Source organism: Phacochoerus africanus, chromosome 1, assembly GCF_016906955.1.
Source record: "Phacochoerus africanus isolate WHEZ1 chromosome 1, ROS_Pafr_v1, whole genome shotgun sequence".
Lineage (NCBI taxonomy): Eukaryota > Metazoa > Chordata > Mammalia > Artiodactyla > Suidae > Phacochoerus > Phacochoerus africanus.
This window is the reverse complement of record NC_062544.1, coordinates 99772872-99791228: the sequence shown is the minus strand read 5'-3', so window position 1 is coordinate 99791228 and position 18357 is coordinate 99772872. Positions and strand designations below refer to the sequence as shown.

At 35.8% G+C, this 18357-nt stretch overlaps 1 protein-coding gene across 28 annotated transcripts in view; it reads left to right on the top strand.

Moving 5' to 3' along the window:
* The window catches only part of CLASP2 (cytoplasmic linker associated protein 2), a 204308-nt gene that overhangs the window by 114121 nt on the left and 71830 nt on the right, over positions 1 to 18357 (top strand). For 9 of the 28 annotated variants that reach the window (XM_047769697.1, XM_047769634.1, XM_047769678.1 and 6 more), the window contains exons 18-21: positions 123 to 296; positions 8747 to 8770; positions 11136 to 11153; positions 13283 to 13384. In XM_047769697.1, coding sequence (XP_047625653.1) covers positions 123 to 296; positions 8747 to 8770; positions 11136 to 11153; positions 13283 to 13384 — 318 coding nt within the window. Of the gene's footprint in view, positions 1 to 122; positions 297 to 8746; positions 8771 to 11135; positions 11154 to 13282; positions 13385 to 13537; positions 13565 to 18357 lie in introns of all 28 variants that reach the window. The other 19 variants (XM_047769742.1, XM_047769668.1, XM_047769725.1 and 16 more) reach the window with 5 other exon arrangements.

The window sequence follows — 18357 nt, the reverse complement described above, 5'->3', positions numbered from 1 at the left end:
TACTTTTTCCTTTTTGACAATTTGTTATCATGGATTATCTCATGGTGGTTTAAGTTTTTTGTAACTTTCATGCTGTTTGCAGTGATTAAAATAATACAGATTACCTTAACTTTTTCCCATAGTATCCACAGGCAGCAGCAAAGCCAATTCCCTTCCAGGAAGCCTGCAGCGCTCACGAAGTGACATTGATGTGAATGCAGCTGCTGGTGCCAAAGCACATCATGCTGCTGGGCAGTCTGTGCGGAGTGGGCGGTTAGGTGCAGGTGCCCTGAACCCAGGTTCCTATGCATCACTAGGTAAGACAGCCAACTCTGGGAGGTCATACAGTATTTGCTCCCTGGTCTCAGTGAGTCAGTGAACTGTAATCAGTTTCAGTTAGTGATAATGGTGATATCTTTATCATTTCTCTTTCATTCTTTCGTGTTAAGGAGAGTCCATTTATTTTAATATGATTCTGTCCGTGGGATGAAATCCTAAGGTGTCTAAAATGCCTTTTTTCCACTCTTCCCCCATTGTTCTCCTAATCCTCTTAATCAAGGAACAATCATGATTCCATGATTTGCCTGTAGAATTTTCACAGTTCTGCACTACTGCCGCATCCAACTACCGGTTACTCAGAGTTTGAGAAGGGCATTGGTCTCGTACCCAGCTTCTCTGTTCTCTTTCTCCTACCTCTGTTCCCTTACTAAGAAGTTAAAGCCTTTTGGGGATCTGAGAAAACTGCAAAGCTTAATCATAATCAAAGCTTAAACATACATTCCCATACTTATTCAGTGTTTTTTTTCATATCCATCAAATGTAAATGTTTCAGGTCGGTTATCCATGTTATTTATCTCTGTCTTGTGCTTCATTTTCTTCCTCTTGGTTAGTACCAGTAGAATACAATAGGAAGTGCAGAGATTCTGAATGTATGAATGTAGTACATGATAAAGTTGGCATAACCTCACCAATGAGGAAAGGATAAATTTTTCAGTCAGTGATGTTTAGACACGGCGTGGCTTACAATTTGGTACAAAATTAAGCTAGAACCATGTTTCACATTATATAAAAATTTATTCCAAATGATTGAAAAATTGAACAAAATATGAAGCAAGTTGATTAAAACATGGTAGTTGAGTACTCATCTAATCTTAGGTTGGAGAAGAAATTTATAAGCATAAACACCAAAAAAGAGAAAAGTCCCTCAAATAAGTGTGAAAATATAAAATCAAGTGGCTGAAAACTAAACAGGAAAAAGATTTTGCCATGTACTACAAAAATAGCTAAAATGTCCCAGGTTTATAAAACTATGAGAAACAGATGAGCTTATTTTTATAGAAAAAAAAATTCTACATGTATCAAAAAAAGCATATTTCAAAAATTGCCCCAAAACACCAGAATAGATACTGAATCTGAGTTATAATTTAACAAATGCAAATAGAAAAACCTGTAAATAAAACAAGCAAGTTAAGGTAGTTGCCTGCTATTGCCAAAGAGTGTGGTTAAAAGTGCTGATGTGAATTATTTATGGAACACGTTATCTGAGTGACATTTTAGTGATACTCATGAAGCTCAGTTTTGAGCCAGTAATCCAATGTTTATAGGTAATTGTGCCAAAAAATAGAAAGAATATGTTTTTAGTAGTAGATGTATTAGATTCAACCTTCATGTCTTAACAAAGAAGGAGTGATTATGTTACGGTGTATCTTTGTATATACCATGTAGCCATTTACAATTTATCATTTGATTTTTAGCAAAGAGCAAATGATATGGCCTATCAAACAGTGTGTGATAATTTCATCATTTTATATAAAATTATGCATAGATGAGAGATTGGACAAAGATGTCAGCACTGGGTTGATTGGTACTTTTAATTTTCATAAAAGTTGTGCTAGAAACATTACCTTGCAAGGAATGCATTGTTATTTCAATACACGAAAACGGCCCAATATAATATATCATATTAGAAGAATAAGGGACAAAAAGCACATGACCAATGTAATATATCATATTGGCAGAGTGAAGGACAAAAATGACCTCAGTAGATGCGGAAAAGGCATTTGACATATTCAACACACTTTCATGATAAAAGTAGTCAACAAACGAAGATAGAAGGGAACTTTCTGAACCTGATAAAAAAAATCTGAAAGATTGCCAGCTAGTGGATATGTATCAATGAAAGACTAGATGCTTCCCCCCAAATCAGAAACAAGATAAGGATGTCCACTCTTGTCCTTTCTAATAGCATTATTATGGAGGTTCTAGCCAGGTCAGGCCAGAAAAAGAAATAAAAAGTATCCAGATTGGGAAAGAAGTAAAACTATTTACAGAAAACATATTATATATAGGAAATCCCAAGATATTAACACAAAGAGACACACAAAAAAACTATTAGAGCTTATTAGTGAGTTCAGCAAGGTTGTAGAAGACAAGATCAGTATACAAAAATCAGTTGTATTTCTGGATGCTAGCAATGAACAATCAGGAAATGAAAGTAAGAAAACAATTCCAATTGCAGTAGCTTCAAAAAGAATAAAATACTTAGGAATCATTATAACAAAAGTGTAAGACTTCTCTAGAAAAAAGCCTTCTAGTGTTCCTCCTTTAGTCACACTCATAATACTGCTGACACTAGATTAGATGTGTGGGTTTTTCACACCAAGCAATTCTCAGACAATAGCTGGGTGTCCTAAAATTCAATTCCGTTGTGACACCAACCATGGTTAACACAGACTCACAGGTTAGTGGCTCAGTCTGTTAAGACTCCCCCCCACCTCATCTCACTCCCACTTGAGACATCAGTTGCAAGTCCAGGTTGTTACCTGTGCTTCTGTCCCTCCCCACCCCCACCCCCCCAAAAAAAGAATAAACTTGGTAGACTCACACTTCTCAATTTCAAAACTTACTTCAAAGCAACCATAATCAAGTCTGTGTGGTACAGACATACAGACATATTCACAAATGTAATAAAATTGAGCGTCCAGAATTAAACCTATATGGTTTGATTTTGTTTGGTTTTTGCTTTTTAGGGCCCTACCTGCCTCATATGAAAGTTCCCTGGCTAGGGGTCAAATTAGAGCTACAGCTGCTGGCCTACACCACAGCCACAGAAACATGGGATCCGAGCCGTGTCTGCAACCTACACCACAGCTCACAGCAGTGCTGGATCCCTGACCCACCGAGCAAGGCCAGGGATTGAACCTGCATCCTCATGGGTACTAGTCGGACTTCTTTCCGCTGAGCCACAACGAGAACTCCTAAACCCATACGTTTATGGGCTGTTCACTTTCAACACAGGTGCCGAGACCATGCAGTAGGAAAAGAATTCTTTTCAGCAAATGGTCATGGAACAACTGAATAGCCACATGCCGAGGAATGAATTTGTACCTCTACCTCATACCATATCCAAAATAACCCCAAATGGATTAAAGACCCAAATGTAATAGCTAAACTATGAAACTCTCAGAAGAAAACCCAGGTATAAATCTTTGTGACCTTGGATAAGGCAGTGTTTTCTTAGATAATACACCAAACACACAAGCACCTGAAGAAAAACTAATAAATAAAACTAATAATAAATAATAATAAATAAAACTAATAAATAAAAAACTAATAAAAACTAATAAATTAAAAATGTATTACTTCAAAGGGCACCATTCAGAAGGTGAAAAAATAAGAAAAAAAGAAAGTGAAAAGACAACATACAAAATGAGAGAAAACATTTGCAAATCATATCAGATTAGGGACTCATCTCTCACATATTAAAGAATTCATACAACTCAGTAACAAAAAGACAACTCAATTTAAAAATAGACAGGAGTTCCTGTCATGGCTCAGCAAAAACAAATCTGACTCGCATCCATGAGGGCACAGGTTCGATCCTTAGCCTCGCTCAGTGGGTTAAGAGCCAGTGTTGCCATGAACTGTGGTGTAGATCGCAGACGCATCTCGGATCTGGTGTGCTGGCCAATAGCTGTAGCTCTGATTCAACCCCTAGCCTGGAAACCTCCTTATGCCACAGTTGCAGCCCTAAAAAAAAAAAAAAAAAAAAGACAAAATGGAGTTCCTGTCATGGTGCAGTGGGTTAAGAATCTGACTGCGGCAGTTTGAGTCACTGTGAAGACATGGGTGTGATCCCTAGGCGGGCACAGTGAGTTAGAGGATCCAGCATTGCCACAACTGTGCCATAGGTTACAGCTGTGGGTCAGATTCAATCCCTGGCTTGGGAACTCCATGTACCATGAGTATGGCCATAAAATAAAAAAAAAAGAAAAACAGATAAAGGATTTGAACAGACATTTCTCTAAAGACAGTATACAGATTACCAGTGAAAGCACATGAAAAGATGCTCAACATCATTAGACACTAGGGAAGTGCAAATCAAAAGCACAATGAGATTACCTCTTCACACACACCAGGATGGCTATTATCCAGAAAATGGTCAATAGCAAATACTGGTGAGGATATGGAGAAATGGAAACTCTTACACACCGCTCATAGAATGGAAGTGGAGCCACTGTGGGATGGCAATTTCTCAAAAAGTGAAACATAGAATTACCATATGACCCAGCAGTTCCACTCCAAGCTATATTCTCAAGACATATGGAACATATGTTCTCATTAAAAACATGTACATGAATGTTTTACATGTACAGCCTGTAAACAATATGTACAGCTGCATTATTCATAATAGCCAAAAAGTGGAAACAGCCCAAATGTCCATCAACTGGTGAATGGTTAAATAGGAATGTATAGCCAATGAAGCAGAATATTCCTCAGCCATTAAAAGGAATACATTGCATAAAAATGAAATACTAATGCATACTCTCAGATGGACCTTGAAAATATTATAAAATTAGAAACAGGTACATTTTCTATGATTCCATTTACACAAAATGCCTAAAATAGGTGAATTCAAAGAAACAGAAAGTAAATCCATCATTGCCAATGGTTGGGAGTCGTGAATAAAAGGAATGACATCAATGGGTGTAAGGTTTCGTTCTGTAATTAGATATTTATGAGGGCTGTGCAATCTTGTGACTATATGAAAAATATTGAATTGTATACTATAAAAGTGAATTTTTATGGTACCTGAATTATACATTAATTTTTTTTAAGTGGGGAAAAATGGAAAACAAAAATAAAACTTATTCATCCTGAGTCTTAAAACATATATTTGATGTCTATCATTAGTACCAGAAAAGAAAATATAAATTTGAAATGTTTTAATGTGAACTAGAAATCCATTTGCAGCAATTTTTCCCATGAAAAAGCCATAATAGTGCCAGGAGATTGACCTAATTTGTTTCTTTTGATTCTTTTAAGGTTTGAATAGCATGTCTGCTTCTTTGCGGAAGGGAAAGATGTCTCTATATCTTCTTTTCTTTATTTGGCCCAGGTTCACACTCAGGGAAAGTGAGAAAATTGCCTACAGCTCTTTCCAGGGCTTAAATAATAGATTTTCTCATTCTTTCTGCTTTTGTCTGTCTGTCTTTCTTTTTTTTTCCTCTTATTTTCATTTCTTCTCTGTCTTTCTTCTTTCTTTCCTTCTTCTTTCTTTTTTCTCAACCCCCTCCCACTCATCTGAGGTTTCTTAAACAGATATAATTAGGTATCTTTGTTTTCTTCTACTTTGAGCCTTGTTTATCATGGTTGAACATTTATGGATCCAAAGATATATGCTTCTAGGAGTTCGAATCGTGGTGCAGCGGAAACAAATCCAACTAGGAACCATGAAGTTGGGGGTTCCATCCCTGGCTTAACTCAGTGGGTTATGGATCCAGCTTTGCCATGAGCTGTGGTATATGTCACAGATGTGGCTCAGATCTGATTTTGCTGTGGCTGTGGTGTAGGCCAGCAGCTATAGCTCCAGTTGGACCCCTGGCCTGGGAACTTCCATATGCCACGGGTGCGGCCTTAAAAAGCAAAAAAAAAAAAAAAATATATATATATATATATATATATATATATATACACACACACACACACACACATACATACATACATATATATGTATGTATGTATTCAAAGAGTCTCTCAATCTATTGGTAGGTTGCTAAAGGATGAACAGCCAAAAGCTTGCTGAGTTGTATGCATTTTGAGTTTGAAATCCCTGAGACATCAAACTGGAGGTGTTCTGGAGGAATAGTGGTATAGTGAGAGATACACAGAGTGGCACTGAGATAAGGTGGCAGAGAACTCAGAAGAGAGATCCATGCTTGAAACTGGATTTGGAAATCATTAGAGAATTGTTCATACTATAATCTTTCAATGTTAAACTTAATACATTACTTAAAGCTGTTCCCACTGGGTTTTTAAAGTTAAAAACCAGTTAAAATACTGAATCCTTTGGCAACGGGGATATGGTATTTGAGGTTTCTCTTTTAAAACTTTAAAGAGGAAGCTTGCTATGTTGGGAGACAGGAATTTGTATAAGGAAACCTTGACATATCTATACATATTGATAAACATTTCTTCTCAACAACTAGGTTTATGAAATTACCTAAATGAAAAAGAAAATAAATGGCTTCAGTAGTGTCATGTGGACAGAAGTCAGATTCAGTTTATTGAGGAAGAAGTTGGAAGGAGAATATGTATATATTATTCCTATACTTTAGGATAAGAAGGTATAAAAAACATTGTAACAATTATCTGTAGTTAAAGGTTAATGAATTTTTTTTTTTTTTTTTTGTCTTTTGACCTTTTAGGGCTGTGCCCGAGGTATATGGAGGCTCTCAGGCTAGGGGTCTAATCAAAGCTGTTGCTGCCTGCCTACACCACAGCCATAGCAATGCCAGATCCGAACTGTGTCTGCAACCTACACAACAGCTCATGGCAGCGCCAGGTCCTTTAATCCACTGATCGAGGCCAGGGATCGAACCCAAAACCTCATGGTTCCTAGTTGGATTAGTTTCCTGTGTCACGACGGAAACTCCAACCTTTTTTTTTTTTTTTGTCTTTTTGCCTTTTCTAGGGCCGCTCCCGCGGCATATGGAGGTTCCCAAGCTAGGGGTCTAATTAGAGCTGTAGCCACCAGCCTACGCCAGAGCCACAGCAACGTTGTTTTTTTAAGATTGGAGGAGTTAAATATATTTGCGTACTGAATAGTAGAGTCAGTAGAGAAGGAAAAGTTGAAAATCGCAAGGACTAGAGGAAATCACTTGTGACCAGAGTTCTTACAAGAGGTATAAGGAATAGGATGTGTAGAGCATAGCTGGGGAGTTAGCCTTGGATGTGAAAGGGTCATCAGTTTCACTGGGGTAGAAGGAAAGAAAATTAAGAAGGAGGTAGATTCAGATATATTTGGGTAAGTGGGCATTACAAGGCATATTATCCAGAGGTTGTTAGGACTTCCTGTCTGAGGAGTCTACGTCACGATCCTAAGCTAATAAAAAGCAGAGTATCTGAGAGGTGGCCTGAGTTTAGGAATAGCCGTTGAGGGAGCACGAGAGTGGAGGCACTCTTCCTGCACCACCCACATTTGCAAGAACATGTACACAGTGTTTCTGCCCAGGAAGCTCATTTAAGACACAAGGTCCAGAGTGGTGGTAGAATAAGGGTGGTAACCACCTGCCACATGACCAGCCACAATTGCCAGAGTTCCCTGCTCGCCAAAAGTTAGCAGATGTTCACCATAAATCACAATATCTGTGAAAACAGTCTAGGCAATTTGGTATAGCAGGAGTTCACTCAAACACACAAAACAGCCTTATCATTGATATAATCAGGATTTAAAACTAAATTCCCAAAGGCTAGGTAAGGGCTAGTCTCACAAATAGCCTCTTAAGAGCATCAAGTCTAGTATGTTAATGCTTTTCTGTACAGTCACTCAAGGCCAAGCCTGATAATTACCCAAATCTCTAGTAGTGGCAGTAGGCATGGCTTTGTGGTTTTGTGATTTTCTCTCTTGAGGCACCTCAAGTAGTGGGATAGAGAAATTGAGTTGTTAGATTTATCCATGTTTCAGGTCTTAAAGAGACTGAAAGTACTGAGGAAGGAACGGGCGAGAAAGTAAAAAGGCAGTATATAAGATAATGACAAGAGAGCTAAATTCAAAGTAGAATTTAGGGGCGTACTATAGCCTGCAGAGAAAAAGAGAAAGCGTGGCAAAGTGACCCTTATATTCATATTCCGGGAGACTCAGCAGACCCAAGCAGGGGTTTCCCTGATGGTGCAAGGGTCCATAGTTGGGACATGGGCTTCTTTAACTTTTCTATGCTTGGGAAATCAGACTCATTATCATTTCAGTTCTTTAATTTTTTTTTTGAGGGGGGAGGTATCTTTATCTCACCAAGGAACCTTGTTTTATTTAACCTCCCAGTATGTTTTCTTTCTTTCTTTTATTTTTTTAATTTTTAAATTTTTTTTTTTTTTTTTTGTCTTTTTAGGGCCACACCCGCTGCATATGGAAGTTCCCCTAGGGGTTGGGTCAGAGCCTGCCAGCCACAGCCACAGCCACGGCCACAGCAACACAGGATCTTAGCCAAAATTGCAGCCTACACCACAGCTCATGGCAATGCTAAATCATTATCACACTGAGCAAGTTCTGGGATCGAACCTGCATCTCCATGAATACCACCTGGATCTGCTACTGCTGAACCCCAACAGGAATTCCCTCCTAGTATGTTTTAATTGAAAACAAACTTCCTTTTTATGTATCTGTGCTATGAATTCTGTCTTCTTAAAAATAATGTTTTCCAGGGGTTATAAAATTTTTTTTCTAATATACTAAGTTTTCCTCTGTTCTTTGCTTGCTCTTTCATCAAAGAGGATACTTCTGACAAGATGGATGGTAAGAACTTCCTTTTATAATTCTACTAAAAATTTTTATGGCTCTTGGATTCTATATAATATCTTTGTACATTCTCTTAATTTATGAAAACAGACTGCTTATTTAGCAGCAATCTTAATGTGAAAATGCATACATAATTCTCTGATATATTTTGGGTTAGGCATATCCATTTTGAGTTACCCAGTTTACCCAAATACTAGATGAATATTTCTTAGAAGTTAAATAAGTTATCTTAATTTTTTTTTTAGCCTGAGCTCTTAGAATATTCTTGATTTCTTAACTCTTTCTCTGAAATATTAGATTCAGAAGGGAAAGGAATCTCCAGAGTCATTTGATTCAATTCTTTAGTTTACTAACTCTGATCCTGAGAGAGACAAATGACATTTTACAGATTCATATGGTTGTTTATGAAAATGAAATGCAAGTTACAGATGCTATCTTTTTAAGAGTGAGTTTTAAATTAACATTTAATCAAAATTGAACTTTAAGCTTTGCTTTTTAAATTTCAGTATTTAGTTACTCTTTAATCACTTGACCCAATATGGTAATTTCTATCTGTATGGTATTTTTGTATAATATTAGACTACATGTTATCATCACTTTCCCTCCACTTCATCAGATACCATAATGTTATCTAGGAGCTTTTTCTTTAAGAATTTATAAGAAGATCCTGAATCTGTAATTCATAGTATGAAATCTAGGGAAAATGGAAACCTGTATGATTTCTGCTCTTTACTGAATACACTCTGAAATTGGTATATCTTCTATTCTGATGAAATGGAAGATTTATTGAATCTTGGGTTAGGTACATGAGTGTTACTTATAATTAGTTTCTGTGGTTCTCTGTTTTTTGTTTTTTGTTTTTTTTTTGTTTTTTTTGTTTTTTTGGCTTTTGTCTTTTTAGGGCCTCACCTGCAGCATATAGAGGTTCCCAGGCTAGGGGTCCAGTCGGAGCTGTAGCCACCAGCCCACACCACATTCGCAGCAGCTAGGGATCCAAGCCATGTCTGTGACCTATATCACAGCTCACGGCAATGCTGAATCCTTAACCCACCAAGCAAGGCCAGGGATCGAACCCACAACCTTGTGGTTCCTAGTCAAATTCATTTCTGCTGCGCCACAACAGGAACTCCTGGTTCTCTGTATTTTAAATGTATTTCATACATTTAAAAAATTATTAAGTGAAAGAAAAGTTATCAAGAGATAATTTCTGCATTTCAATCCCTTTGATATCACTTCTAATACTGAGATTCTAGATCCTTTAAAAACAAAGTAGTCTCACTTTTCAGATAAAATTTTTTTTCTTATTGAGTCAGAAACATCAGCCTTTTTGAGAAATCACCTGTTTCATGATGTGTTACTCTCTGATATGTAGCCCTACAATTAAAAAAAAAAAGAAAGAAACTACATGCACACAGAGAAACATCTCTCATTGCCATGTAGTAGTAGTGAGTTATGATATTTATACTTGATCTTTTTTTTGTCTTTTTTTTTTTTTTTTGTCTTTTGTGGTTGTTGTTGTTGTTGCTATTTCTTGGGCCGCTCCCGCGGCATATGGAGGTTCCCAGGCTAGGGGTTGAATCCGAGCTGTAGCCAGCGGCCTACGCCAGAGCCACAGCAACTCGGGATCCGAGCCACGTCTGCAACCTACACCACAGCTCACAGCAACACCGGATCGTCAACCCACTGAGCAAGGGCAGGGACCGAACCCGCAACCTCATGGTTCCTAGTCGGATTCGCCAACCACTGCGCCACGACGGGAACTCCCCTATACTTGATCATTCTTGCTAGTTTTCATTGCCATCTAGGGAACACAAATATTTTCAATAAAATAGCTGAGGGACGGATGGGTCTTTGTAAAGCTTTGATGAAAATACTAGGTGAATGAGGCCTAGGTTGTGGATTTGACTCCCATGTTTTTCAGTTAGCTTTTGTAGTTCTTTCATAGCTACCTTTTGAAAATGCACAGAAAGTATTCTTACACTGAAAAGATCTGTAAAAATCTTTGTTTTGGAGAGAGTAATGGCAGAGTTGCCTCTTCCTTGAGTGATTGATTTCTCTGATTTTTTTTTCACCATTTAAAATTTGAAGTGTGAAATATAGTAGACAAAAGTGTTCGCTAGAGAATTTTGCTATTTTCGGCTAATTTAGTCCTTTTTTTTGGTGCTTTGAGTCATTAGGTTACCTCAAATTTTGTTTTATATCGAAATGAACCTTTTAAAAACTAACTTAAGGCTAACAAACTAGAAGATAGTTTTTTTTCTTTGCCCTTTAGTTTTTGTCTTGGGTGGGAGGCAGAAGGAAGTCTTAACATCAGCATTGGCAGACTTTGTTGAAATGTTATTGTTTTATTTCTCTTATTTAGGAACAGCATCTGACGATGGTAAGAATTATACATTTTGTTAGTAACACAAATACCTTTACATTAATATTTTCATTGGTAGGAATGAAATGTTAAAAACTAAAATAGGCTAATTTCTTTGCAAAGCCATATAATTTGCCAGCTGTGGTAACTTCTACATTTTATTTTTGGTTGTGTTAGTTATACATATGGATTTTTTTTTTTTTTAATCCTTCATCCTGGAGTTTTGCTTTGTTTCTTGGATCATCATCTCATGCTGGAAAAACATAATTGTTTAACATGTTTAGTAATATCTAGTATAAAGTTACATAGTTTCATCTTTTCCTGTAGTGACATTAATGCTTTTGCTTTTTGTGTTTTTGTTTTTTAATTTATGCCAATTCATTTATACTTTGAGAGAGCATGTGCCATTGCTTTATCATTGGAGTTTAAATATCATCAGCGTTTAAATGTATTTATTTAGTCAACTTTTAAATGTATCTTTGATTTTGAATCTTTGACTGGAGAATTGCATATATGATTTGAACTGGGGATTACAAAAAGCTTTCTAGATATAAGACTTTAATTTACTAAGTCAGTTTACCTTTTAAAAAATACTCACTGCTTTTGAATTTGTAGAAAGAAAAAAAAATTTCAATTTTTCTATTTATCCTGCCTGAAGGCTATCTTATTAAACCTCTGATATGAAACACACTTTTTTCTCCTAAATTTTACATGGATGACATTTTCTTATGATACACAACCAGGTAGATTTAACATTTTGGAGGCCTCATATTTACTCTTATGTTTTTGAAATATTTCCATATTTTAAGTTTTAGAGTATTCTATAAATATAGTTACTAGCCCTGTAGCACTGTAATTTATAAAGATAGTGTCAAAATAATTTATCCTAATTTCTTTGTTATATTGGGTGAGTTCTCCATTTCAAAAATAATAATTTCATCTTTCTGTTTTACTTCTTAGTCAGGAGAACATTGTATCCTGCTCTAAAAACACTCTATAAAAGGGCAAAAGTTCTGAACTACTGGTTTTTAGGGGCCTCAAAAAGTTGATAGAATGAATACTAGGATTGCCAATTGTACTTCTCATTTTGCTTCTGTTTTATGCCTAGTTCTTAGTTACTATCTTCTCCCTTTCCTTTCTTTTGGTAATTTCTTTGTACTCTTCAGTATATTTTTCCAAATTAATAAAACCATATCAAGCTATATTATGTTTATATTGAGATTCCCCTACAATTTGTACATTTTAACTCAAAAGGGTTCTGAGCCCTTTCTTTATGATCATGGTTTTTGGTTCTGTTTGGATAGTGTTTGAGACTGTTGCTTGAGAACACCAGAGTACCAACTAGTGGTATATTTTTGTTCTTTTTAATGACAGTTTACTTAAACACTTTGATAAGTATTATTTCCTTTGGTTCAAGAGTTCTAGAAGCAGACCTTTCTGGCTTGGTTTCATGGAGGGAGATGAGGCAATATAGGGAAGAAAGGAATGCAACTTGGAGGTAGAAAAGTGTGGGGAAAAGTGCCAACTCTTATGTGATTGGTATTTCCTCAAATGATTTATGAGTGAAATCGGTTGGTTGGGGAAAGAGAATAGTAAACATGTCCATATACACCTGTAGTAATCTGATTTTTAGCACAGGATATAAAAAGATTAGATATTTTTACCTTGTACTGTGTTCTCTTGCAGATCCCTTTGGAAGTACATTTTCAAGCAAAAAGATTGTTGGGTTGTTGTTTCTAAGATTAGATTTGTATTTTAAGCTATAGGCTGAACTTGAGAATAAATTAAATTTCATAGAAACTGAAATTTTAGGATTAGAACTACCAATTAAGAGTAAGTGCATGCTGCAGTAATTATCTTAGTTATAACTCTACTTTACCGGACTAATAATATCAAACTAAGAATGGAGATATTTTAGTTTGACTTTATTTTTACTGTCAAAGGAAGGCTAGCTTATAGTACAACACGTAAATAGCAGTATGTATTTCTGAATCTTTAAGACTGTAATCTGTAAGTGAAGGTTACATCTTACAGAATTTAACAATACTCGAAAAGCACACCCAATTAGAAAATTATAGTGATTTTTTTCCTCATTACCAAATGTTATTATAGAAAATTATCTTTATGAAAATAATTTTATTCCTTAGGTCGGGTGAGAGCAAAGCTTTCAGCACCACTTGCTGGTATGGGAAGTGCCAAGACAGATACCAGAGGAAGAAGTCGAACAAAAATGGTGTCTCAGTCACAGCGTATGTATTGCCTGTTAGCTCTCCTGTATTTCTAATATGTTAGGATAAGCATCTTTCTTGTATATTACTGTATTAGGAGATTGACCAGTGGAAAAAGACAAAAAGAATTTCAAAAAAGACAAGCCACAACTGAGTTCTTGTTCTGTACTTTAGGTTCATCATCACCTGACAAAAATGAAGGTATTTTTTTTTTCAATGTTTTGGGTCAGTTGTTGTGCATGTTTTGGAATTTTTGGAGTGGGTGTTGTCTTGTCTTTGGTGTGTTATTAGGGCTGCATCATTGATATCTGCCACTTAGAAAGAAAAAACTTCATCTGCTGTACAAACTTTTGCATGGAGATATTTTAAATAGTACGAATCTTTTAGCATTGAGGTTTTCACAGTCTACTCAGAAACTTGCAAATGTGGAAAATTGTGCTTTTTAGAGGCCAAATAATTGCTGTACGTTAGCATGAAATCTGGTTGCATCTTGCTAATGGTATTCAAGAGCAGATATGTGGTATCTTTGTACTCTCCTTAAAATATGTTAGAATACAGTTAGCATGTTTGGCAGGTATATTCTGATTCATAGAGAAGAAATATAAATTGAAATGACCAAGTTCCTTGTTAAATTTAAGATTTGTGTTTTTGCAGTTTCTTGGGAAGCTGTTTTTCATAAGCACAATTATTAAAAAGCACAATTTTTGCCTAGATAAAAATGAATGATTCACTCCTGTATGTTCCAGAATAGAAATATATACATTTATGGCATTATTAATTTGAAAGAGCTTGTTCTTGTTCCTTCTTTAGCAAGAGATTTTCCTTCACACACTCTTAGAACAGGAATTTTTTTCTAGGTATGTGGTCTGAAGTTCTTCTACATACTTGGCCATTTTGGAAAGAAATAGCTGTAGCTATCCTCCACTGCTGTTTAGGTGATCTGTCAGGATATAGACGCCCTATTTTTAACTTGATTCCTAAATCTTGGAATAAGGGAAAAGAGATGGCTTAGAGGGGGCTAGGGAGGTGATTAGACAAGTCCAAAGTCCTAACAGATTATCCTGTTTGCAAAGTCAAAAAATCCAGGCAGAGTAATGACGGGAGCACTCAACGAGAGTCCTAAAATAAGTAGAAATGTCCATGAAAATGGATTTGCTAATTGAGGATTATTTACAAATGGAATAAGGGCAAATGCCCTCTAGGTAAGGGTTTATCTCCCAACCAAATTAGGAATAGATCATATCACATTCCTCTCTGATCTTGTTTCTTTTCAGAGTAATCAGTTTAAAGTAACTTAATCTTTAGCAGAGTAGCAGGGTAGTTTAGAGCCTTGCTACTCCAGATATGGTACCTGGACTAGCATCAGCATCACAATCTCCTGCCACCACAGATCTGCTAAATTCAGTCTTTAACAAGATCACTGAGTGATTTGTGTTTCAGTCAAGTTGGATCATAGACTCTGGAGCCTTACTGCCCAGATTTGAATCGTGACTCTTTCAGGTTATTTAAAATTGCTGTAGTTCTGTATACTTCTACTATGACCAGTAAAATGAAGAGGATAATTTCACAGGATTGTTGTGAGGATCAGATTATGTGTGTATATGTCTGAGCCCAGAATACATGCTCTATATTTTAGCTAATAAAATTGTTTTCCTTGTTATTCTTAACCTGATATCAACTGAATTTTATACTCCTGTTGTGCACTTCTCTGTACCTTGTTATTCTTACGGCCTTCAGGAAACAAAAACAGTGGTAAAGTTAAGTAATTTAAAGTATGAAGAAAAATAAAAGCAGCAGCCAGAAACTGTCTATATCCAGTACCTTAAGGATAAAACTTAATTTTATGTGAGATTACTGAGTTCTCCTCTAAAGTAAACTAAGGCCAGATTTATGGCAGAGATTCAGAGTGCTTTGTATATGGTTTTTTACTGTATTAAGGACCTCCTTTTTAAGTGTTATAACTACTGATCACTTCAAAGAATATAAAATAATTTTTTTACTTTGTTTTTTCACTTTGAAACCCAGTCCACAATACTTCATATCCTTTCTTAGAGTGGGAAAACATAATGATAGGCGTTTTAGACCTAGTAGGATTTTTAAGATCAGAAGATTTTCCCACTGTAAAATCACTTAGGTTTTAAATTATATTGGTGAGGTTTATGTTTATTTTCCTGTTTATTTATTTGAATGACTTTGTTTCATTTCAAATTCTTTTGGAAAAAGATTTTTTTCTGGTCCTGTATGATTTGAAAGTAGTTTCTTTACAACATATTTGCACAAAAATATTGCTGTGATCTCCATTTTCACATTGTTGTGAGATAATCCATTAGGGTTTGCATGGTCTTTCCATATTTTTATATCACCATTTAGGGGGAAAAATATCTCTTGGGTCAAAGCAGTTATGTTCTGATGGCTAACCAAAATAAATAAAGGCAGACTCAACTGAGAGATTTCCGGATTTGTATTTATGTAAAAAATGTGTCTTTTGTTGTTGGTAGTGCCTGATTATGTACAAATGATTGTGCAGCCTGTCAGAAATTTGTCTCCCCACTCTCCTGCTGTTTGCTTTTTTCCCTGTGTGTCTTAAGAAAAAGATAAAATCTGTAGCTTCTTCATGTAACTTTTCTTCAGCTAGAAGATGTTGTAGTTCTTCCTTACCTGTAGTTTTAAATTAAATGTTTAAATAATAATTTAGTTTAAACATTTAATTATTTAGATTTTAGGCTATCAGTAGAAGAAAAGCTAAAGAATTTTACTTTTGCACCTTCATTTCATCTGCTTTGTACCTGAGTGTCTGATTTCAGTTTATCAGCTATAAAAATGACTAAATGTTCTGCTTTTGTTATGGACATCAATGCTTTTGGGATTTTTTTTTAATCTCCTTTTTCTGCTTTAGCGTTTTTTATTTTCTAAGAACTGACTAAAGCTTTTTTATTTCCATCTGCCATCCATTTTAAATCTGCTCCTTCCCTCTTCATGGATTATAACCCTTACCCTAATTCTGCCTTTACACTTGTTCAGGATCACAATCTGCTAATACCATTGGTGGTAAGAATCTATAGACTTTATGTGTGCTTCTGTTGTTTGATCACCTATTTTCATTATCAAGAAAGGGCTCTATTCAGCAGAAATTCTTAGCATTTACAATTTACAATTTTCTTGCCATTTACAATTTTTCTTTGACCTGTCCTTATTTATTACCAAAATCTTGTTTGTTTTTTTTTAAGTATCCATATTCCCACAGAAGCAGAGGAGCTTTAGTAATGCCTTGAGAATGTCTCATAAAAGGTATTAAATGATAATTTGAAAACTTTAGGCAGTGCAAGAGAAATTAGATATCTAATTTAAAATTTTGTAACGTATTTTCTAGTCATATTCTATTCCCTAGGTGTTTCATACTCTTTCATCACTCTGTGGTTTTCTCAGAAGAAATAATTAGCCTTAGTAGTTCTTTTGCTGAGCCCTGATGGTTTCTTTTAAGAATAAGTAATTCCAAAATGAGTTTTAGGCACTGGTAATATCACACTGTTGGTAGGCAGCAGGGACAAGAGGCATGGGGAAACTGGGTAATGAATAACACTGACAGTTTTATTTCTAGGAGAGGGCATGAATGAATTTCAATATAGAGAGAGTGAGCTTGCATAATTTTGATAAATTCAATAAATCTAGAATAGGTGGAATGGTTTCTCTGCTTCTATTCCTCTCTGCTGAATAGATCCACATTTCAAGGAATCCTCCAATCTCCTACCAACACCTTCACCCCTAAACTCATATTAATTTTAACAGAATAACATATTGTATGTGTTCAGTTCATTATTTATACTTTTTATATTGTTGCAAGTGTTGCCATAGAGTATTCCATCAGCTTACCTTGCATTGTGAGTTTGTGGCATGTTGGGTGTTTGGATGTTTTGGTGTGTATGTTTAGTTTAGACTCTGCATGGAGCAAATAGGTGCCTTGTGAGTATCCTTAACGTTGTAAGTAAAAGAAACCTGATTTAAAGATTCTTCACCTGAAATATCATGAAAAGTCAAATGAGCCCTCATTTTAAAATATACTTGTATAATTTCCCTGCACTAATTTAGAATTCCCTCTACGCAAATAATAAATTATTTCATCGGAAGCATTGTTTTGTTTTACAGTATTGTTATAATCATTGGAAAATGAGTTTCGTTTTGTGTGCTGATAAAGTTTAGGAATTAAGCGTGAGTTTAAATTGTGTACAGAAAGACCATGCCAAAAAACAGTAGCAAGGGTCACAGCTCAGCAGTTCATGGGCCACATCCAACCTGCCTCTCTATTCATGTATTATTTGGTCTACACAACATGATAAAAGTCCGGAAATATCAAAGCTTTCATTTAAAAAAAAAAAATCTCAAAATGTGGCTTGAAATAAAAAGTCACCACTCCCTGCCTCACATTCAGCACCCTCCCTCACAGACTTTCCCTAGTTGTCCCCATTGTCTTCTGTGGCTTTAATCTGTGCTCTGTGGAAGTGAAGCATGATAGGTAAAATTGCACAAGTTGAGCTGTGACTAGTTGAGCTGTGACTGTAGAGAAATGCCCAATAAAGGGGGCACTTTTGCTTTCATGACTTTTTTTTTTTTTTTTTTGGCTGTGCCCATGGCATGGGGAAGTTTCCAGGCCAGGGATTAAACTCTTGCCACAGCAGTAACAATGCTAGGTCCTTAACCCACTCAGCCACCAGAGAACTCCTCGTGATATTTTATTTAAGTGCAAGTTTAACTTTTCTGTAATACCATCATTCAGAACCTAGAATTAGATTTTACCTTATAGCTATCAAGTTCATTTTCCCTTTCAATGCAGATATAAAATGTTTTGCTTGACCAGGAGCTTATTCTCTTAAAAGCTAGTTTAAAATTCTAGTTTAAAACCATATTTCTTAAATTTTTTTTCACTCCAATCTCTGAGATTTTTGTCCAGCTCTCTCTATCTCCCTGGCCACAAATCCTCTGTCTTCAAGTCTGAAAAT